The sequence below is a fragment of the Prinia subflava genome, chromosome 8 (assembly GCF_021018805.1).
Source record: "Prinia subflava isolate CZ2003 ecotype Zambia chromosome 8, Cam_Psub_1.2, whole genome shotgun sequence".
NCBI classification, from domain to species: Eukaryota; Metazoa; Chordata; class Aves; order Passeriformes; family Cisticolidae; genus Prinia; species Prinia subflava.
In genome coordinates this window covers 774,087-790,539 of record NC_086254.1, presented here as the reverse complement: position 1 = coordinate 790,539, position 16,453 = coordinate 774,087, and the positions used below count along the sequence as shown (strand labels likewise).

General features: G+C 61.2%; 4 protein-coding genes across 5 annotated transcripts; 2 read left to right on the top strand and 2 right to left on the bottom strand.

Annotated features, from left to right (window-relative positions):
* Positions 1-491: 491 nt before the first annotated feature.
* METTL27 (methyltransferase like 27) lies at positions 492-3,247 on the top strand. Of its 2 annotated transcripts, XR_010081026.1 has the most exons (6): positions 492-710; positions 784-912; positions 997-1,132; positions 1,258-1,350; positions 1,825-2,305; positions 2,458-3,247. XR_010081026.1 is itself a non-coding variant. In XM_063402332.1 (5 exons), exons 1-5 carry the CDS (start codon positions 507-509, stop codon positions 2,061-2,063), a joined length of 801 nt encoding a protein of 266 aa, XP_063258402.1. In that variant the 5' UTR covers positions 492-506; the 3' UTR covers positions 2,064-3,247. The 2 variants fall into 2 exon arrangements, 1 of the variants encoding a protein (XP_063258402.1); XM_063402332.1 differs by having other exon boundaries at positions 1,825-3,247.
* Positions 3,248-3,612: 365 nt separating this feature from the next.
* On the bottom strand, positions 3,613-4,938 carry LOC134554389 (claudin-4-like). Its single transcript, XM_063404932.1, has one exon. It carries the CDS (start codon positions 4,414-4,416, stop codon positions 3,772-3,774), a length of 645 nt encoding a protein of 214 aa, XP_063261002.1. The 5' UTR covers positions 4,417-4,938; the 3' UTR covers positions 3,613-3,771.
* Positions 4,939-6,108: 1,170 nt separating this feature from the next.
* On the bottom strand, positions 6,109-7,925 carry LOC134553069 (claudin-4-like). The gene has a single exon (XM_063402331.1). The coding sequence runs from the start codon at positions 7,839-7,841 to the stop codon at positions 7,212-7,214; it is 630 nt and encodes a 209-aa protein (XP_063258401.1). The 5' UTR covers positions 7,842-7,925; the 3' UTR covers positions 6,109-7,211.
* A 7,269-nt stretch (positions 7,926-15,194) lies between these two features.
* Positions 15,195-16,302, top strand: CLDN3 (claudin 3). The gene has a single exon (XM_063402330.1). It carries the CDS (start codon positions 15,295-15,297, stop codon positions 15,937-15,939), a length of 645 nt encoding a protein of 214 aa, XP_063258400.1. The 5' UTR covers positions 15,195-15,294; the 3' UTR covers positions 15,940-16,302.
* The last annotated feature ends 151 nt before the right edge of the window (positions 16,303-16,453 follow it).

Sequence of the window (16,453 nt, the reverse complement as noted above, 5' to 3'; positions counted from 1 at the left end):
CGCCTGGGACATGAGTGACACAGTGGGAACTGACCCCTACAGGTGACAGAGCAGCAGAAACAGTAGACACTGCTGGGAGACAGGGGTAGCCCTGGAACTCCGGTTGCCGCTCCCCGTGGGGATTCGCTGTCACGCCCCTAGGGCATTTGATGTCACCATCCCTGGACTTGGTCATCCCCCCAGGGCACTTGACACCCCTTAGGGCACTCGGTCACCACTCAGACACTTTGTCAGCTCAGGACATCTGGCCCCGCCCCGCCTCCTCCCAGCGCACTTGGTCGCTCCCAGCACCCCGAGGGGCGGCTCCGGCGGCCAATGGAGTACGGGGGCGTGGCCGGGGCGGGCGCTCGGAGCCAATGGAGTACGGGGGCGTGGCCGGACTGTGTCGCGTGTTATGGGGCGTTCCTGGGCGGAGTCATTGAGGAAATGCGCGTTGGGGGCGGGTCTGGGCGGGCCGAGAGACCAATGAGGCACTGGGGGCGCTCCGCGAGTGGGAGGCGGAGCCAATGGGCTTTGGGCGCTGCCGGGGCGGAGCCCCCGGATCAATGGGGGCGGGGCCCGGTGCAGGGCAATTGGCCCGGACTGTAGCGAGCGGAACCGGGATGGGGTTGCCGGCGGCGGTCCGGGACCGGGTGGCCGCGGTTCATCGGGGCTCGACGCTGCCCGAAAAGCTGCGGCTCTACGACGGCTGGGCCGCCCGCTACGAGCAGGTACAGGGGACACAGCGGGGACGGGAGCGCCGGGGGACCGCGGCTGTCCCTGCTGACCGCCGTGTCCCCGCAGGATGTGGCGGCTCTGGAGTACCGGGCACCGCATCTCGCCGCCGCCTCGCTCGCCTTCGCTTTCCCCGCGCCACGCGCGGGTGCGCGGCTGCTCGACGTGGCCTGTGGCACCGGGCTCGTAGCGTGGGAGGTACCGGCGGGACGGGCGGGAAGGGCCGGGGAGGGCCGGGGGTAACGGGACGGGCCGGGGATGACGCTGCCTGTGTCCCCATAGCTCCATCGGCGCGGGTTCCGCTGCCTGCACGGCGTGGATGGCAGCGCGGGGATGCTGGAGCGGGCACGGAGCACCGGGCTCTACCAGGAGCTGCGGCTCTGCGTCTTGGGCAGGGAGCCACTGCCCGCGCCCGCAGGTAACCGGAGGGGGCGGCCCCCCGGGGACTCCTCGGTGACACCCACGTGTCTCGCAGGTGGCGGGCTGGCACGGGGCGGAGGGTGTCCCGGAGGGTCCCCCCGGTGACGCCTCGTGTCCTCGCAGAGCATTACGACGCCGTGACGGTAGTGGGGGCCCTGGGCGAGGGGCAGGTGCCGAGCACGGTGCTGCCGGAGCTGCTTCGGGTCACTAAGCCGGGTAAGGGGGGGGTCGCTTCCCTTCCCCGCCGTGACCCCCGGGTGGGATGGGACACCGAGGCCCGGTGGATGTGGATCTCCCGCTGAACGCTGGACCTGTGGCACAGCTGGGACCTGGCCTTGTCCCTGCGACCAGGGACGGGCGATGGCACGAGGTCCCTGACCCTGCCCACTGCCAGGTCTGGGCAGCGGGACGAGGTAGGATGTGGCAGCAACAGTGCTGGTGTGTGACCGCCTGTGCTCAGGCTCAGACATCCCGCCCATTCCTTGCCCATCCCCTGCCCGTTGGCCCCTTGTCCTGCCCCTCTCTGCCTGCTGTCCTGTCTGCCCACTGCCCTGTCCATGCCCTGTCTGTCCCCTGCCCGCTGACTCCTGGCAGGCTCTCAGTGTCTCCCCGTGCCCCCACCCTTTCCGAGGGATGCCGTCCCCACAGAGGGACACCCTGTGTCAGTGTTACCTGTCCCCTGCCCCGCAGGCGGCTTCCTTTGCCTGACGACGAGGAGCAACCCCTCGAACCTGCGGTACAAGGCGGAACTGGAGGTGGCGCTGGGGCAGCTGGAGCGGAGCGGAGCCTGGCAGAAGCTGCTGGCCCAGGAGGTGGAGTACTGGGAGAGAGCCACCAGCGAGGAGGAGAGCGCCCAGGGCACCGGCTACATCTCGGGGGTGGTCTACATCTACCAGAAGTGCCCTGTCCCCCACCTCGAGGAGGGCTGAGAGCTAGCATGGCTCTGGAGGGGATGAGCACTTGACCCCTTATAAAACTGAGCCCAGTGACCCCCTCCTGCAGCAGGGCAGCTACTGGCAGTGACAGTATTTTGGGGGAATTTCCCCATTCCTTTCCTTGGTCCCTTCTCACCGAGGTCTGGGCTTGGTGCCCTTGTCTGCTCCTCAGCATGGGAAGGGTCTCCTGGATTCACCAGGGTCTCCTGGGCACCACCCTTGGCTCTGACATTCAGGTATTAACCCCAACACCTCAATGCTCACCATGACATCTCACAGACCCACATGGCTGTTCCAAGCATGTCCAGTCTGGGATGTCTTCTCCCTACCTCGCCCACCTCAGCACTCATGATCAAAATCGGGATCCTTCTTCATCTCCCACCCCCAGAGTCTTTACCTGGAGACTGTTGGAGGTGGGTCTCCATCGCTGTGTCCTGTGGCCTCCCATCCTCATACTCCCTATGGACTGACCCAGCCCTGAGGTGCAAGAGTCTCCACATCCAGAGTCAAACCAGCAGTGCCAAGATGGCTGCCAGCTGGAGAGGCTTTCCAAGTGCCACATCTGCCTTTCATCCCACAACAGCTGCTTTTCTGTTGAATGAGAGACAGGCAGATCTCATTTTCCCACAGCTTTCTAGTTAATGGTCTGGGTGGGGAAATGAGTTTGGAAGGGATTTGGGGAGCTGGTGGATGCTCCCCACCCAGGAGCCACCCAGCACTGCCTGCCCAGCCTGTTCCTCTAGCCCCTTGCTGGGCTGCTTCCACAATTCCTCCTCCACTGCTCCCTTGGGAAGTTTTTACCCAAATGTCTTACTGGAATATTTGGGTAAAAACTTTCATTTTTTACCTTCCCTCAGACCTGTTCCTGCTCATCCTGTTCCCATCTTCCTGGAGAACAGGTTGCATCCTTCCCCTCAGGAGCTGTTCCTCAGTGTGAGGCAATAGCTTTGTCTGTCGCTGTTCCTCACCCAGGGCATCCCACATCTTCCACACTTACCCTCCCCATGGCTCTTGTCACCCTTCTGCTTTGTCCTCCATGTTCTGAGGACCCTGTGCCCATCAGTAGCTGCCCTACTGCTACCTGCCCTTTTGTCTCCAACACTATCCCCTAGGCAGCTGGGGGCTGTGGTTATACCCAGCCCTGCACTTGCCTGTTCAATAAACCCCTGTCTCTGCTCTCTGCTTGTTGTGTGTTTTTCCCAGAACAGTGGGAATGTGCACCGTCCAGGGTGGGTGGCCAGGATCCTGGGAGGGGGGATTCAGTCTTTCTCTGGGGTCCCCTCCCAGCCCATGTGGGCTCAGAGCACCTGGTGTCCCCCCCATGCCTCTCTTAGCTCTCAGCATCCTCTCCCTGCCTCAGTTTCCTGCTGCAGGGAGCTGCCAGGAGCACCCTGTCTGGCTGTAGCTGACCCCCATGGGATATGGGGATGTTCCAGGTGCTGCAGCACAGCAGGGCACAGCACCCCCAGGACGCGTCCCCATCCTCCCCGCACCGCGCTATTCAAAATGAGCCTAGGCAGCCTTGGTGGCACCAGGATGTTTATAGTCCCTGCCCTGGGGAAGGGCACATATGGGGACCGTGCTGAGGGTCAGCCAGCATGGGGATGGGCAGGAGGAGGCAATGCAGGGGCAGGGGGTGGCACAGGGATGCAGGACAGGGACAGTGGTGCTCTGCCTTGGACTGGCACCTCGGTACAGTGGCTCACACATAGTCCTTCATGGCATAGCCCATTGGGCCACAGGTTTTCACTGCCCTGTACTTCTTCTGGTAGGGGTCCTGCTGGGACTGGGATCCCGAGCAGCACAGGACACCCCCACCAAAGAGCTGCAGGGCACTGGAGGCCCAGCCAATGTAGAGGGCAGCCCCCAGCTCTCTCTTGAGGGCCTCGGGCACCATAGGGTTGTAGAAGTTGCTGACAATGCTGTTGGCAGACCAGGAGACAGGGATCAGCAGCATGATGCTGGCCATGATGAAGATGACACCTGCCACCGCAGAGATCCTGGTCTTGGTGCCATTGTCATCCACGCAGCGGGTGCAGTCAGCTCCTGAGAGGGCGATGAAGAAGGCGAGGCAGGCCACAAAGATGGAGGTGACCACCAGGGCACGAGCAGCTTGCAGGTCAGAGGTGAGCTCCAGCAGGGAGTCGTAGGCCTTGCACTGCATCTGCCCTGTGCTCTCGTAGACGCAGTTCATCCACAGCCCTTCCCAGAATACCTGGGCCACCACGATGTTGGAACCAATGAAGGCCGTCACCTTCCACATGGGCAGGGCACAGGTGAGGATGGAGCCCAGCCAGCCCAGCATGGCCATCATCAGTCCTCCCATCTGCATTGTCATCATCGCCATCACCAGCTCCTGTGGGGACAGACACGGGTGTCACAGGCACAGCCCTCAGCCAGGGACAGCATGGGCTTCATCTGGTATGTCCTGCTCCCCACCAACGTGGGAATGGCTGCAGGACAGCATGGGGACTTGAAGGACATGGGGACATGAGTGGCATGGGGCAGTGCTGCAGGACAGGATGGGGACACATGTGGACCTGAGGACCCAGGCCCCAAGCAGGCCAAAGTGCAGGAGCCCCCTGTGTCACACTACCCCCTACACTGTCCCCACAGCACAGCTCAGCCCCTGCCATCACCCCTTCCCAGGGAATGGCAACTGTCAGGGAAGGGATGGCTTTTGGGGAGCAGGATGGGAGGTTCACTGTGCCCATCCTCCAGTGCTCCAGAGTGCAACCCCACACCCCACACTCACCTCATGTCCTGCCCTGGTGGCCATCCCTCAGTGTCCACCCCACATCCCACTCCAGCACGAGTGCTCAGCCTCCTTGGACACGAGCCTCATGCCAGGGGCACAGGCAGGAAAGGCAGCCCCCCACACTGCTCAGCATTGCCTGCTCCTGGTTTGGCTTTGCCCTCACCGCCATGCTACAGTGCCCTTTGGACCCAGGAGCTCCTCTCCAGGAGAAAATGGAAATGGATCAGAGCCCAGCTCTGCTGTGATCCCAGGTCTGGGGCTCAGGACCTTCTGCAGTACCATCCTGGAGCAGCCCCAGGAGCAGCTCCAAGAGGGCAAACTCTGGTGAGGGGCTATGGGGTCACCACAAATGGTGTCCCTGTGAGAGGGGTGGTAGATAGAGGGACACATGCTGGGTACCCTGGCAGCTCCACCATGGTCACATATGACTACTGTGGCCCTGGCTCAGCCCAAATCCAGCTCAACTCCTCACAGAGCAGAGTTCACCCATGGGTGTCTGTGCCATGCTTGGCGGCAGGGACCAGCAGGGTTTTATGGCCCTGAACTCAGCGGGTATCAATTGTGCCTGGCACACCCTGCGGCGCTTGCCAGAGGTTTCACCATCATTTCCCCTGTCCCAGTTTCGGTTTCTCCAGCCTCTCCTCTCCCATTGTATCCCCACTCCTTACCCAGCATCTTTTATTCCTCAGGAGTCTGACAGACACTCAGCACCAGGACTTTGCATCCTCTGGGCCATGCAAGACCCCTTGGGCCAAAATCACAACCCTTCTCCCTGTGCTTCAGGCAGGCAGGGGCCAGGATGGTGGGAGCCATCCCAGGCACCCTTCCCCAGCCAGCGAGACCTGGGCCATACGAGACACCCAAAACAGGGTGTATGACCGCCTGCAGGGGGACAAGTGGTGGCTCCATGGATTCCCAAGGATGCTCGACAGAACATTGTGCTCACACCAGCACCACAGGGTTCCAGACATATTTTCCACCATTCTCGTGCCCACTGAAGGGACTGGGGAGCTGGGAGCCCTCCAGCCTTCAGATCCAGATGAGACATGCAGAGCCAGGCAGAGTTACCATCCCCACAAACTCCGAGGTGGGAAGCAAGGATGTTCCCAAGCCAGAGGAGCACTTGCCATGCCGGAATCGAGATAGGCACCGCCCACGCCGGCCCCGGGGTTCTCCCAGCCAGGCTTGTGGGGTGGCCCCGGGGCCAGCGAGCTCCGACCCGGCCCGGCTGGCGCCTGCTGCCTTCTTCCTACTCGAGTGGGAAGATCGCGGCGGGTCAGGCGTGGGACAGCCCCGATGCCGCATCCGGCGCCGCCAAGGCTTTGTGCCGTGGAAGCAGCCGCTGTCATCCCTGGGGCGGACCCGGAGGGGAGCGACGAGAAATGCCAGGGCTGGAACAGGCCGCAGGGATCTCAAGAGGCTCCGAAGAAGAGATTTGGAAGATCTCTCAGGGGAACGGCAGCCCAAGGCACAGGAGCACCGGGCTGTCCCACCACCGGAGCGGGTGTTGGAGAGGGTAAAGAACACGAGGCACAGCGGGGTCTGAGCAGCTGCCGTTTAATGCGGGAAGGCTGGACACGGGGAGGGACGGCAGCTTAGCCAGGGCTACCGTGAGAACCCACTCCCTGCTCCTGGGCACCCCACTCTTGCGCGATGGATGGGGTCGGGTCCGCCAGTCGCCCCCCACCATGCGGGGGCACAGCCCCGCTCCGGTCCCGCCTCCCCGACTGGTTTTCCCAGCCCGGCCGCCGCCTTCCCACTCCCAGGATAATGATGTCCCCGCCCTGGGGAGCTGCCGCGAGAAATCCCATCGTACGGTTACTCCGAGCCCCTAAAGTAGGTCAAAGTCAAAATTTAGGGAACAGGCAAATGAGAGCCCCTGTCACCCCTCAAGACCCTTGCCGGAGCCACCACGTCTCTGTGACCACGTGGGTCAGGTTCGTTGTCCCTACTAGCACCGACACCGCCACCCACCCCGAGGGACTGACACGTCCCGGGGAACTTCACGAGGGGATAGAGAGCCCTGTGCCACCCGTGGGACGGGCTCTTGGGAGCTGTGTCACCACATGGCACACCCCGATACCGGGAGCCAGGAAATGCCCGAGGAGGAGATCAGGTGATGACTCGGACAAGATGCCTCAGCTGGATGCTCCGGGGGGAGCAGAACCCCCACCGCGGGCAGCCAGGACAGGATCTCCTTGTCCGCTGTTTCAACCGAGATTAAAGAACAGGCTTCAATCCCGGTGGAACAAAGGCGGCTCTGTCTGCCCGCACTCGCACCGCCCCTGCGCCCGGCCAGTCCCAGCCCAGCCGGGGAGGTTGCGTGTCCCGGGAGGTCCCCGCTCCCTGGAGCGGCCAGGGGGTCCAGGCAGGCGCGGCGGCTCCTACACGTAGTTGCTGGCTGGCAGCGAGCGAGCAGCCGTGAATTTGGCAGAGTAGGGCTTCTCTCCGCGGGGCGGGCAGGTGCAGCACAGGATCGCCCCCCCCAGCAGCAGCAGAGCCGAGGCTGCCCAGCCCACGTAGAGAGACGAGCCCAGGTCCCGCTTCTGCGAGTCAGAGACCAGGGGATTGTAGAAGTCCTGGATGATGCTGTTGGCTGACCAAGAGATGGGGATGAGGATGAGGATGCTGGCAACGATGAAGATGATGCCGGAGAGGATCATGACCTTGGCTTTGGCAGTGTCGTCCTCCACACAATTGGTGCACTTGCCGCCAGTGACGGCCAGTAGTGTGCCCAGGATGGCCAGGATGATGGCCACCACCACCATGGCACGGGCAGCTTGCAGGTCCTGTGGCAGGGCCAGCAGCGAGTCGTACACCTTGCACTGCATCTGTCCCGTGCTCTGCACCACGCAGCTCATCCACAGCCCTTCCCAGACGATCTGCGCCACCACGATGTTGTTCCCGACGAAGGCCGTCTCCCGCCACATGGGCAGCGCGCAGCAGAGAATGGAGGCCAGCCAGCCGATGACAGAAAGGGCGATGCCCAGCACCTGCATCCCCATGGAGGCCATCGCTGGCTGCCTGCTCCCCTGCCCGCCTCCCGCTGCGCAGTGCGGGCTGCTGGGACCACGGCAGGCATTATATGCCTTTGCTGAGGGAGGAGCGCTGCCGCAGCCGCCGGCCTGCCGCCGGCACCAGACGGAGGGGTAGAACCAGTTTCCCGGGATTCTTCCACTTGTATTTCTTCCTGCAGCGATGACACTTAATATCCCGGTTGCTCCCACGGAGGAGGATGCAGGGGACTGGGATCAGGCCACCCAGGTGCAAGAGTGCATCCCATTGCTGCGGGCAGGCAGGACATGCCCATGGCAGCACTGGGACTCAGCCCAGGATGCTGAAGGGGAAATGCTGGTGTCCACACACCAGGATATCTCTGCCATCACTGCTAGAACCCTCTGCTCCATCACTTGGATGGAGTCCCTTCACACCTTCATGCCTCTGTTTCCCTCCAGCTCATAGTGACTGCCCCAACAGCAGCCCAGCCTCTGCCCCCCCGCAATGGCCCCATGCCAGAGAAGCAGCCCATTGTCCCCTCTGGCTGCTGGGCTCCATGCCCGGCAGGACACAAGCAGCCCTTGTTTGCTCCCTGGCATCTGTACCTGCACTTCCCAGCCCTCCGTTAGGCCTCGGGCAGGAGGTGTCACTGCCCAGCCCCACAAACCGGTTGGAGTGGCTGCAGGTTCCCCACGAAGGAGACTGCCTGGGGCAACAGGGGGCCGAACCCAAAACCCAGCTCACTTGTGCTCCAGTGACAAGCCAGGGTCCACATAGCCACCCTTAGCCTCAGCTCTGCCTATGTCCCACTGCCTGCCTGGTGGGGTTGGCTAGGTTGGGGCTGTGAGGGGCAGATGTGGCCTCGAGCTGTCCCAGTGCCATACCCACTGATCCTACTGCTATGCCAACACCAATGCCAGCACTGATGCCATACTGATGCTCACCTTTCCTCCTTTAATCCTTTATTTCCATTACACATGCCCCCTCCCTGCTCCCTCCATGCCCCTGCACAGGCACAGCATGACAGTAGACAGACAGCACAGACAGATGGACATTGCACTGTTTCATCACACAGCTTAATCCTGGGCCTCTGGAAAAGATAAGAGGCACTGAGATAATCTTCATTTTCCTTAGCACTGGGGTTACTATCACAATCCAACTATTTGTGCTTGTTGCTTGGTGTGATGGACTCTGGAGCTGTTGTTGCTCATGCCAAGATGTCCCTGGGCATCACATCCAAGTTTAGTGGGACAAGCCTGGTGGCCCATGCACTGAGGTGCCAGGAGAATGCCCGAGGTCACCCATGTCTCACAGCAGACCCCAGCCTAAGGGGATGGTCAGGGTCCTGCCTGCCTGACTTGTGCTGGAGGAGCTGCCCAGGGTTCGTTCCTCTGTCCTGATGGAACATCCGCATTGCTCACATACCAGTGTGTCCACCCTGTGGCCAGAGCCTTGTGGTCAAGGGCTCCCTTTAATCTACAAGGCTCCAGAGCATCCCCGCCGGGGCCAGACTCTGCCTGAGGCTTTCATGTTCCAGCTGGCTCTGTAACCACCACATTATTTGGGGTTGGAGAGAGGCACATGCCCACGTGTGTGGGTGGCTCTCAGGGGCCGTGTCCCCACAGACACGTGGGGACATGTCTCTGGGCTGGGGACAAATGGCAAGGTGGGGCTAGGAACTCCCCCGCACACGGAGCATCAAAGCTTGAGCTGCCCATACTCCCCCTCAGAGGCAGAGCAGGCACCAGCACAGCCTCTGACAGCCAATTACTGTAATTAACTCTGGAACATGACATATATTCCACCTGACAGCTGCCACACAGGGGCAGCCCCTGTGCCCTTCCCCACATTCCCCAGTGACACACCCTCCTGAACATCACTGCCAGCCCCATATCCCCAGGGCTGCCGGACAGCAGGACCGACAGACACCAGCTCAGTGCGGAGGAGCAGCAGCTGACCCCAGAGCCCTTGGAGCCCAAGAATGGTGGTGCAGCACAGGTGGGACCACCAAGCGCCTCTGGACATGCCATCCAGGACAACCACTCCATGGACACCAGCCTCACATGGACACCAGCCCCACAGCCCTGCCCCAGTGCTCATTCCCAGTGCATCCTGCAGGACCTCAGTCTCAGATTTTCCCCAGTGTCACCTGTGAGGAGCCATGGCACAGGCACATGTCCTAGTGAGACCAAAGCCCACTTGCTCAGCAGGAAGCTCCTCCAGCCCAAAACAGGCTGCTCAACACACTCAACCCATCCCGAGCCTTCACCAACCGGCACCCAGACACGTGTGGATGCTCTGCCCCAAATCCTGTGGGATTTGAAGGACATGCAGGAGCCCGTGTTCCCAATCACTGTTACACTGCACTAAGAGGGTTGGTGAGGGCAGAGCTCCTATCCTGGCACATCCATCAGGAAACACCTTCTGACACTTGTCCTGGGTTCACCAGCATGGGGACACACTGCAGTTCCTCAGCTGGGCAGTGAGGCCATTCCCAGGGAGGAAGGTGAATTAAACAGAGTGTCACCACAATGCCAGGCACTGCTGGGTGCACAGCAGAGGCTGTGTCACCCTGACCTTGCTCAGGGCAGAGGACACCCCGCAGAGAGAGGGCTTGGGGCATAAATCTCCTGCCAAAAAGGGCTTGGGGACATCCCCACCCAGGACACAGGTGACAGTCCCATCTCACATACCTCACACCACTGAGCTGAGTGCTCCTCATCCCCCAGGACCTACACACGGACCCACCAACACGACTACCTCAAGATCCCAAAAAGGCAGGTGAGACTTGCCAGCAAATGATGATCCGCTGGGATCTCAGGCTTCACATCTGCCAAGCGAGGCACGGCCAACAACCCTCCCGCTCAGCCTGTGACGAGAGGGGCAGCCTCGCCCCTCTGGAGGCCAAGGATTAGTTACCGACAGCCCAGACACTGAATGTTCCCAAAAAACATCCTTGCCCAACATAAACCCCTCCGACCGACTCAAATATGCACAGTCAGGTTGTTTCTCTCTACGGGAAAGCAAAGTCTTATCGCAAGGGGAGCCGTGCGCCAGGACCTGCAGAATCCCTGCGGGGAGAGAAGGGACCTTCGGCCTGAAGTTACTCTGAAAGTCAAAATTCTATCCAGTTTCTGAGCAACAAGTGGCTCCCAACAGGGAAAACACCCCTAAGCGCTACCAAGGTGGGTGGTGAAGGGATGGGGGAGGTGATGAATTAGGAAGGGGGTCACGGGCGGTGCAATGTGGGTGTCCCCACCGGCGATGCTCGGAGGAAGCGGGATGCCACGGCAAAGCCCTGGGGAAGCCGATCAGAGCTGTCGGCGTGGGGATGCCCCAGTCATGGCCCAGCATTCCTCAGGGAACCACCAGCCCCCTGCTACATCCTGCTGGTCCATGTCCCATGCTGTCCCCAGCCCCTGTGTGCCGCAGCCCCCTCTCCGCCCCGCCGGCAGACAGAACTGCCATTGATGCTCGGAGCCGGCTCACCTGCTCCCGCCGCGCCGAAGGGGCTCCAACAATGGGCTGCCTGTGTGCCCTGGCCGGGGCAGAGCCAGCAGCCCCGCGCCTGAAATATAAGCAGCCGAGGCAGCATTTACCGCCCCGGCCCCGCTCCCCCGGGGGGGGAACGCGCCGGCATTCTCGACCGCAGCGGCGGGGAACACCCCAAACCCGCCGCGCACGTGAATGGGACGCGGCCCCGCGGCGCCCGGGGCGGTTTCTGCCGTCACCTCCCGCGCACCCTCGGGGTGCTGCCGGGTGCATGGATGGGGGATGCTGCAGTGGGTGTCCCCCCTGTCAGTGCAGGTGTCCTTCCTTTGGGGCCACCAAACCGGTGATGCTCCTGTGACCTTTGGGTCTGACATTTGTTTGGGGTCTCTGCGTTACCGTGGAGCAAACTGGTCCCCGTGTCACCACTGTGTTCTTGCAGCCACCACACTTTGTCCTCATCCCGAGGGACTTGGATACTCCTCATCCCTCCCCAGCTGTGCCGGCGTGCAGAGGGACTGCACTGGAGAGGGAGATACAGCAGTTGGGATGAGGGTATTCCCAGGGACGCTGGCCCTGCTCAGCTCCTCAGTAAACAGCAGTGAGCTGGTTTCCTCACCACAAGAATGTGTCTTGCCGGGGGTGGCTGGCACCCTGAAACCCCGGTGATTTGCCCCTTCGTCCGACATGAGTCAGACAGCACCACTGCCCCAGGCTGGCACGACACTGGACACAGCCTGTACTTTGGGCAATTTGGGATGACAAAGTGGGGACGCCGCGTGTAGGGCTCTGATTGCAGGGTCGGGGGCTGCGGTGTTTCACTGCCCCGTCCCACCCCAGCTCTTCCCCAGTAGCTCCTACTCCATACACCTGCCTTGAGTATCCCACTCTTCCCCTGCCCCACAGCCCTACTTGGTGTACCCTCCATGTCCCATATCCCCATCGAGAGGTATCCCTCCCCCCTACCTCCCACTCCTGTGTGGGTTATCCCCCCTGCCCCATGCCTTGGTATTGAGTATTCCCATTGTTCCACAGACCTGGGGGTATAACCCTGCCTCTACTCATGTGCCCCACAGCCCTGTCTGGGGTGTTACCCCCCTTCCCCAGAGCCCTACCTCAGGTATAACCCTGTTCCAAAGCCCTGCTTGGAGTATCCCCACACCCTAAAGCCCTGCCTGGGGTCCCCTCCTGCCCCAGAGCCCTACCAGGGGAACCCCTGCCCACAGCTCCGCAGCCATGTGTTCACTGGGGGAGGGTGTGTATGTGTGCACATGTACCACTAGAATGTGCCTGTTCACCTCTGCCTCTGTGTCAGTCTCTGTATCTGTGAGTCTGTCTGTGAGTTTGTGTGTGTGTCTGTGTGAATCTATGTGACTCTCTGTGTGTCTAAGTGTCTGTGAATCTGTCTGTGAGTCTCTGTGTGTGCCTATCAGTCTATCTGTCTATGTGTGTTTCTGGCTGCATGTCTGTCTGTGTGTCTGTCTCCATGTGTCTGTGTGTCTGAGTCTGTCGCTGTGCACCCAAGTGTCTGTCCATTTGTCTATGTGTCCATGCGTTTGTGTGCATGCCTGCATGCCGGGACGTTGCTGCCGGCAGAGGGGGTGAGTGTGTGTGTGTGTGTGTGGTTTGTGTGCTTGCGTGTACCTGGACCTGTACTCTTCTGTGTGTGTGGTTTCTGTGTGTGTGCATGTGTACCTCTGTGTGTGTGTGCCTGTACCTGTGTGTGTGTGTGTGGTTTGCACGTGCGCGTGTGTGTACCTGTGTGTGTGCCTGTACCTCTCTGTGTGTGGCACGTGTGTGTGTGTGTACCTGTACCTGTGTGTGCGTGGTTTGTGTGTGTGTGTGTGTACCTGTGTGTGCATGGTTTGTGTGTGTGTGTGTCTGTACCTGTGTGTGTGCGCCTGTACCTGTGTGTATGTACTTGTGTGTTTGTGTGTGTGTGCCTGTACCTTTGTGTGTGTGCCTGTACCTGTGTGTTCCTGTACCTGTGTGTATGTACCTGAGTGTGTGTGCGCCTGTACCTGAGTGTGTGTGGTTTGTGTGGGGTTGTGTGTGTGTGTACCAGTGTTTGTGAGTGTGTACCTGTGTGTGTGTGCCTGTACCTGTGTGTGTGTGCCTGTACCTCTGTGTGTGTGGTTTGTGTGTGTGTGTGTGTTCACCTGTGTCCCTGTGCACTCCACACCCCAGGGCTGCAGGCACTCCCCTGCCTGCACACGTGGGGGCCCTCGGCAGCCCGGCCCCACCTCTGTTCAGTGCTGGCAGCCCAGCGGGCCTGGCCTGTGCCCACGGTCAGTGTGACAGCACTGGACTGTGGACACCCACCCTGAGGAGCCCCCGAGGGCCAGGGCCCCCTGCACCCCCAGCAACAAGAGCACAGAACCCTGGGGGCTGCTGGCATGGGCTCCCCTCAGCAGCACAGACACGGTCACCCCTGGGTACTCCCCAGCTCACTGTGGGGATTTGGGGTGCCCTTGGGGGGGGTGATCACGGTACAGTGGGGATTTGGGGTGCCCTTGGGGGGGTGATCACAGTACAGTGGGGTGCCAGAAGCTCACCCAGGCCAAGTACAGGGTATTTTAAGGATGCCATGGGTTGGCAGAGGCTGGTTATGGGGGTATCGGGGTGTCACAGCACTGTGGAGGTCAGACATGGGGTGCTGCAGGGGGCTGGAGGTCAAGCTGGATGGATACGGGGTGCTGGGGTGACATGGGGTGACAACAGCTGACCCAGCCATATATGGGGTATCAGGGTGCTGTGGGGTGACCCCACTGGCTCTGGGGGTTCAGAGTGCTGCAGGGAAATTGAAGGTGACCCACCAGATACCAGGTATCAGGGCACTGTGGGGCACCCAAATACAACCCCGCTGTCTGTTGGCTGTCAAGGATACTGTGGGGGTACTCCTCTGGCTGTGGGGTGTCAGTGTGCTGTAGGGTACAGCCAGGCAGTTGCAGGGCTCCCCCCCATCCTAACTGCACAGCGCCAGCTGCCAGCATCCCACCGCGCTCTTGAGTAGTTAATAAGTTGTAGAGGAGATTTTTGGAGCAGGCAGGGAACAGGTAGGAGCAAGCCTGTGTCCGGCAACCACATTCCTGGGGGTGGGGGACTGGAAGCACTGGCACTACCCCCAGCATGCAAGGCTAGGGGGAAAAACATGCACCCTAGAGCCATGGGGCTGTTCCTGCCAGGTCTGAAGGGATTGCTCATGACTTGGTATATTTTTTCCTTTGCCAGGTGCCAGCTCAGGTTGTCAGGGTGATGCCGCCAGGGTGGTTACGTGCATTATCTGCTTCCTTCAAGGTCACAAGGCTTGTGCAGGATGAGTAAAGATATTTATCAGTCAGTCAGAGGATCTCTGACAGTGCTCCCAGCGCAGCAGGGTGGGAACAGGAGGGGCCAGGCTGGAGGGATTCCTGCTGGGCCGGGAGCACCCACAGGTACCCTGGAATGGTGACACAAACCTCATGCATGGCAAAGGGGTTGCACTTTGCACGGTGGTACAAAGGTGCCCAACGCTCACCGAACCCCAGTTAAACGTGAGCACTGACTACAGAAATCAACAAACCCTGACCTGGCAGCACCTCCGTGGCGGAAAGGTGAGCCCTTGGGATTTCCAGGTCCACAGAAAGGGTTTGGTGGGAATGAGCATGGTAGTAGTGCTTCCTGATACCCATCGGCCGAAACCAGGAGATGGCTGTGGCAGGTGGCATTTCTCCTCCTCCCGCCCTTCTCTGGTTACCTGGCGCCATCTCTGCAAACAAAGGGGAGGGTGTGGGACGCAGGTGACGGTGACGGAGGAGCAGAGAGGAGCGTCCAGCAGCCAGTAGCCAGCACTGAAACCCCACCCCGGGGCCAGCCCATATAAATAGCACTGCGCACAGGTGTAAGCCGATCCCCTGGCTGCGAGCGGCGGGTGGCGGCGACGGTCTTGGTCTGTGGGTTCTTCTCCGCCATCGCCTGGAGCACGTCACAGAACCATTCACCATGTCGATGGGGCTGGAGATCGGCGGTGTGGCCTTGTCTGTGCTGGGTTGGTTGTGCAGTATTATCTGCTGCGCGTTGCCCATGTGGAAGGTGTCGGCCTTCATCGGCAACAACATCGTGACGGCCCAGATCCTCTGGGAAGGGCTGTGGATGAGCTGCGTGGTCCAGAGCACGGGGCAGATGCAGTGCAAGGTCTACGACTCCATGTTGGCACTGCCTCAGGACTTGCAAGCTGCCCGCGCCCTGCTGGTGGTAGCCATCATCTTGGCTGTTCTGGGCTTAATGGTGGCCATCGTGGGCGCCCAGTGCACCCGCTGCGTGGAGGACGAGAGCACCAAAGCCAAGATCACCATTGTCTCCGGTGTCATCTTCCTCCTCTCTGGAGTCATGACTCTCATCCCTGTGTGCTGGTCGGCCAACACCATCATCCGGGATTTCTACAACCCGCTGGTGATCGAGGCTCAGAAGCGGGAGCTGGGCACCTCGCTCTACGTGGGCTGGGCAGCCTCCGCACTCCTGCTGCTGGGGGGGGGCCTGCTCTGCTGCTCCTGCCCCCCCAAAGACGACAGGTACCCCACGGGCAAGGTGGCCTACTCCGCCCCACGCTCAGCCGTCACCAGCTACGACAAGAGGAACTATGTCTGAGCCCCTCCAGGGTCCCTCAGCAACCCTCGATATCCTCCCCCACCCACCCTGGGACCCTCATTGCCCTCCGTGGGGCCCGGGGGCGGCAGCGCCGGGGCGGGGGGGGGTGCGAAGAAGGGGACGGGGACGGCCGCGGGGTCAGGGCCGGGCTGTGTAAATAGAGACAGTTTCGGTTAAACACGAGGCAGTTTCGGGTCGGCGGGAGAAGCGGAGCCCGGCGAGGCCCTGCCACGCCGATGGGGCACGATGGGGACGGTGCCCCCCTGCTGTGTTCCCCCATGGCTGCTGGCCCGACACCGTCTGTCCCTGTTACGCGTGGTCTGTACCGGTTACATTTGTCAATAAACGTGTCCTGTTTTGGTACTCGAGTGTCCTTGGGGTGTTCGGCACAATCCAGGTGGGCACAGGGAGGGGGAACACTGCAGTCCAGCCCCTCAAGGCACACCCCGCTGCAGCAGCACCCGAGTGGTACTGGGCTGGGGCCAGAGGGCTCAGCCGCAGCCCCTCTCCCTCC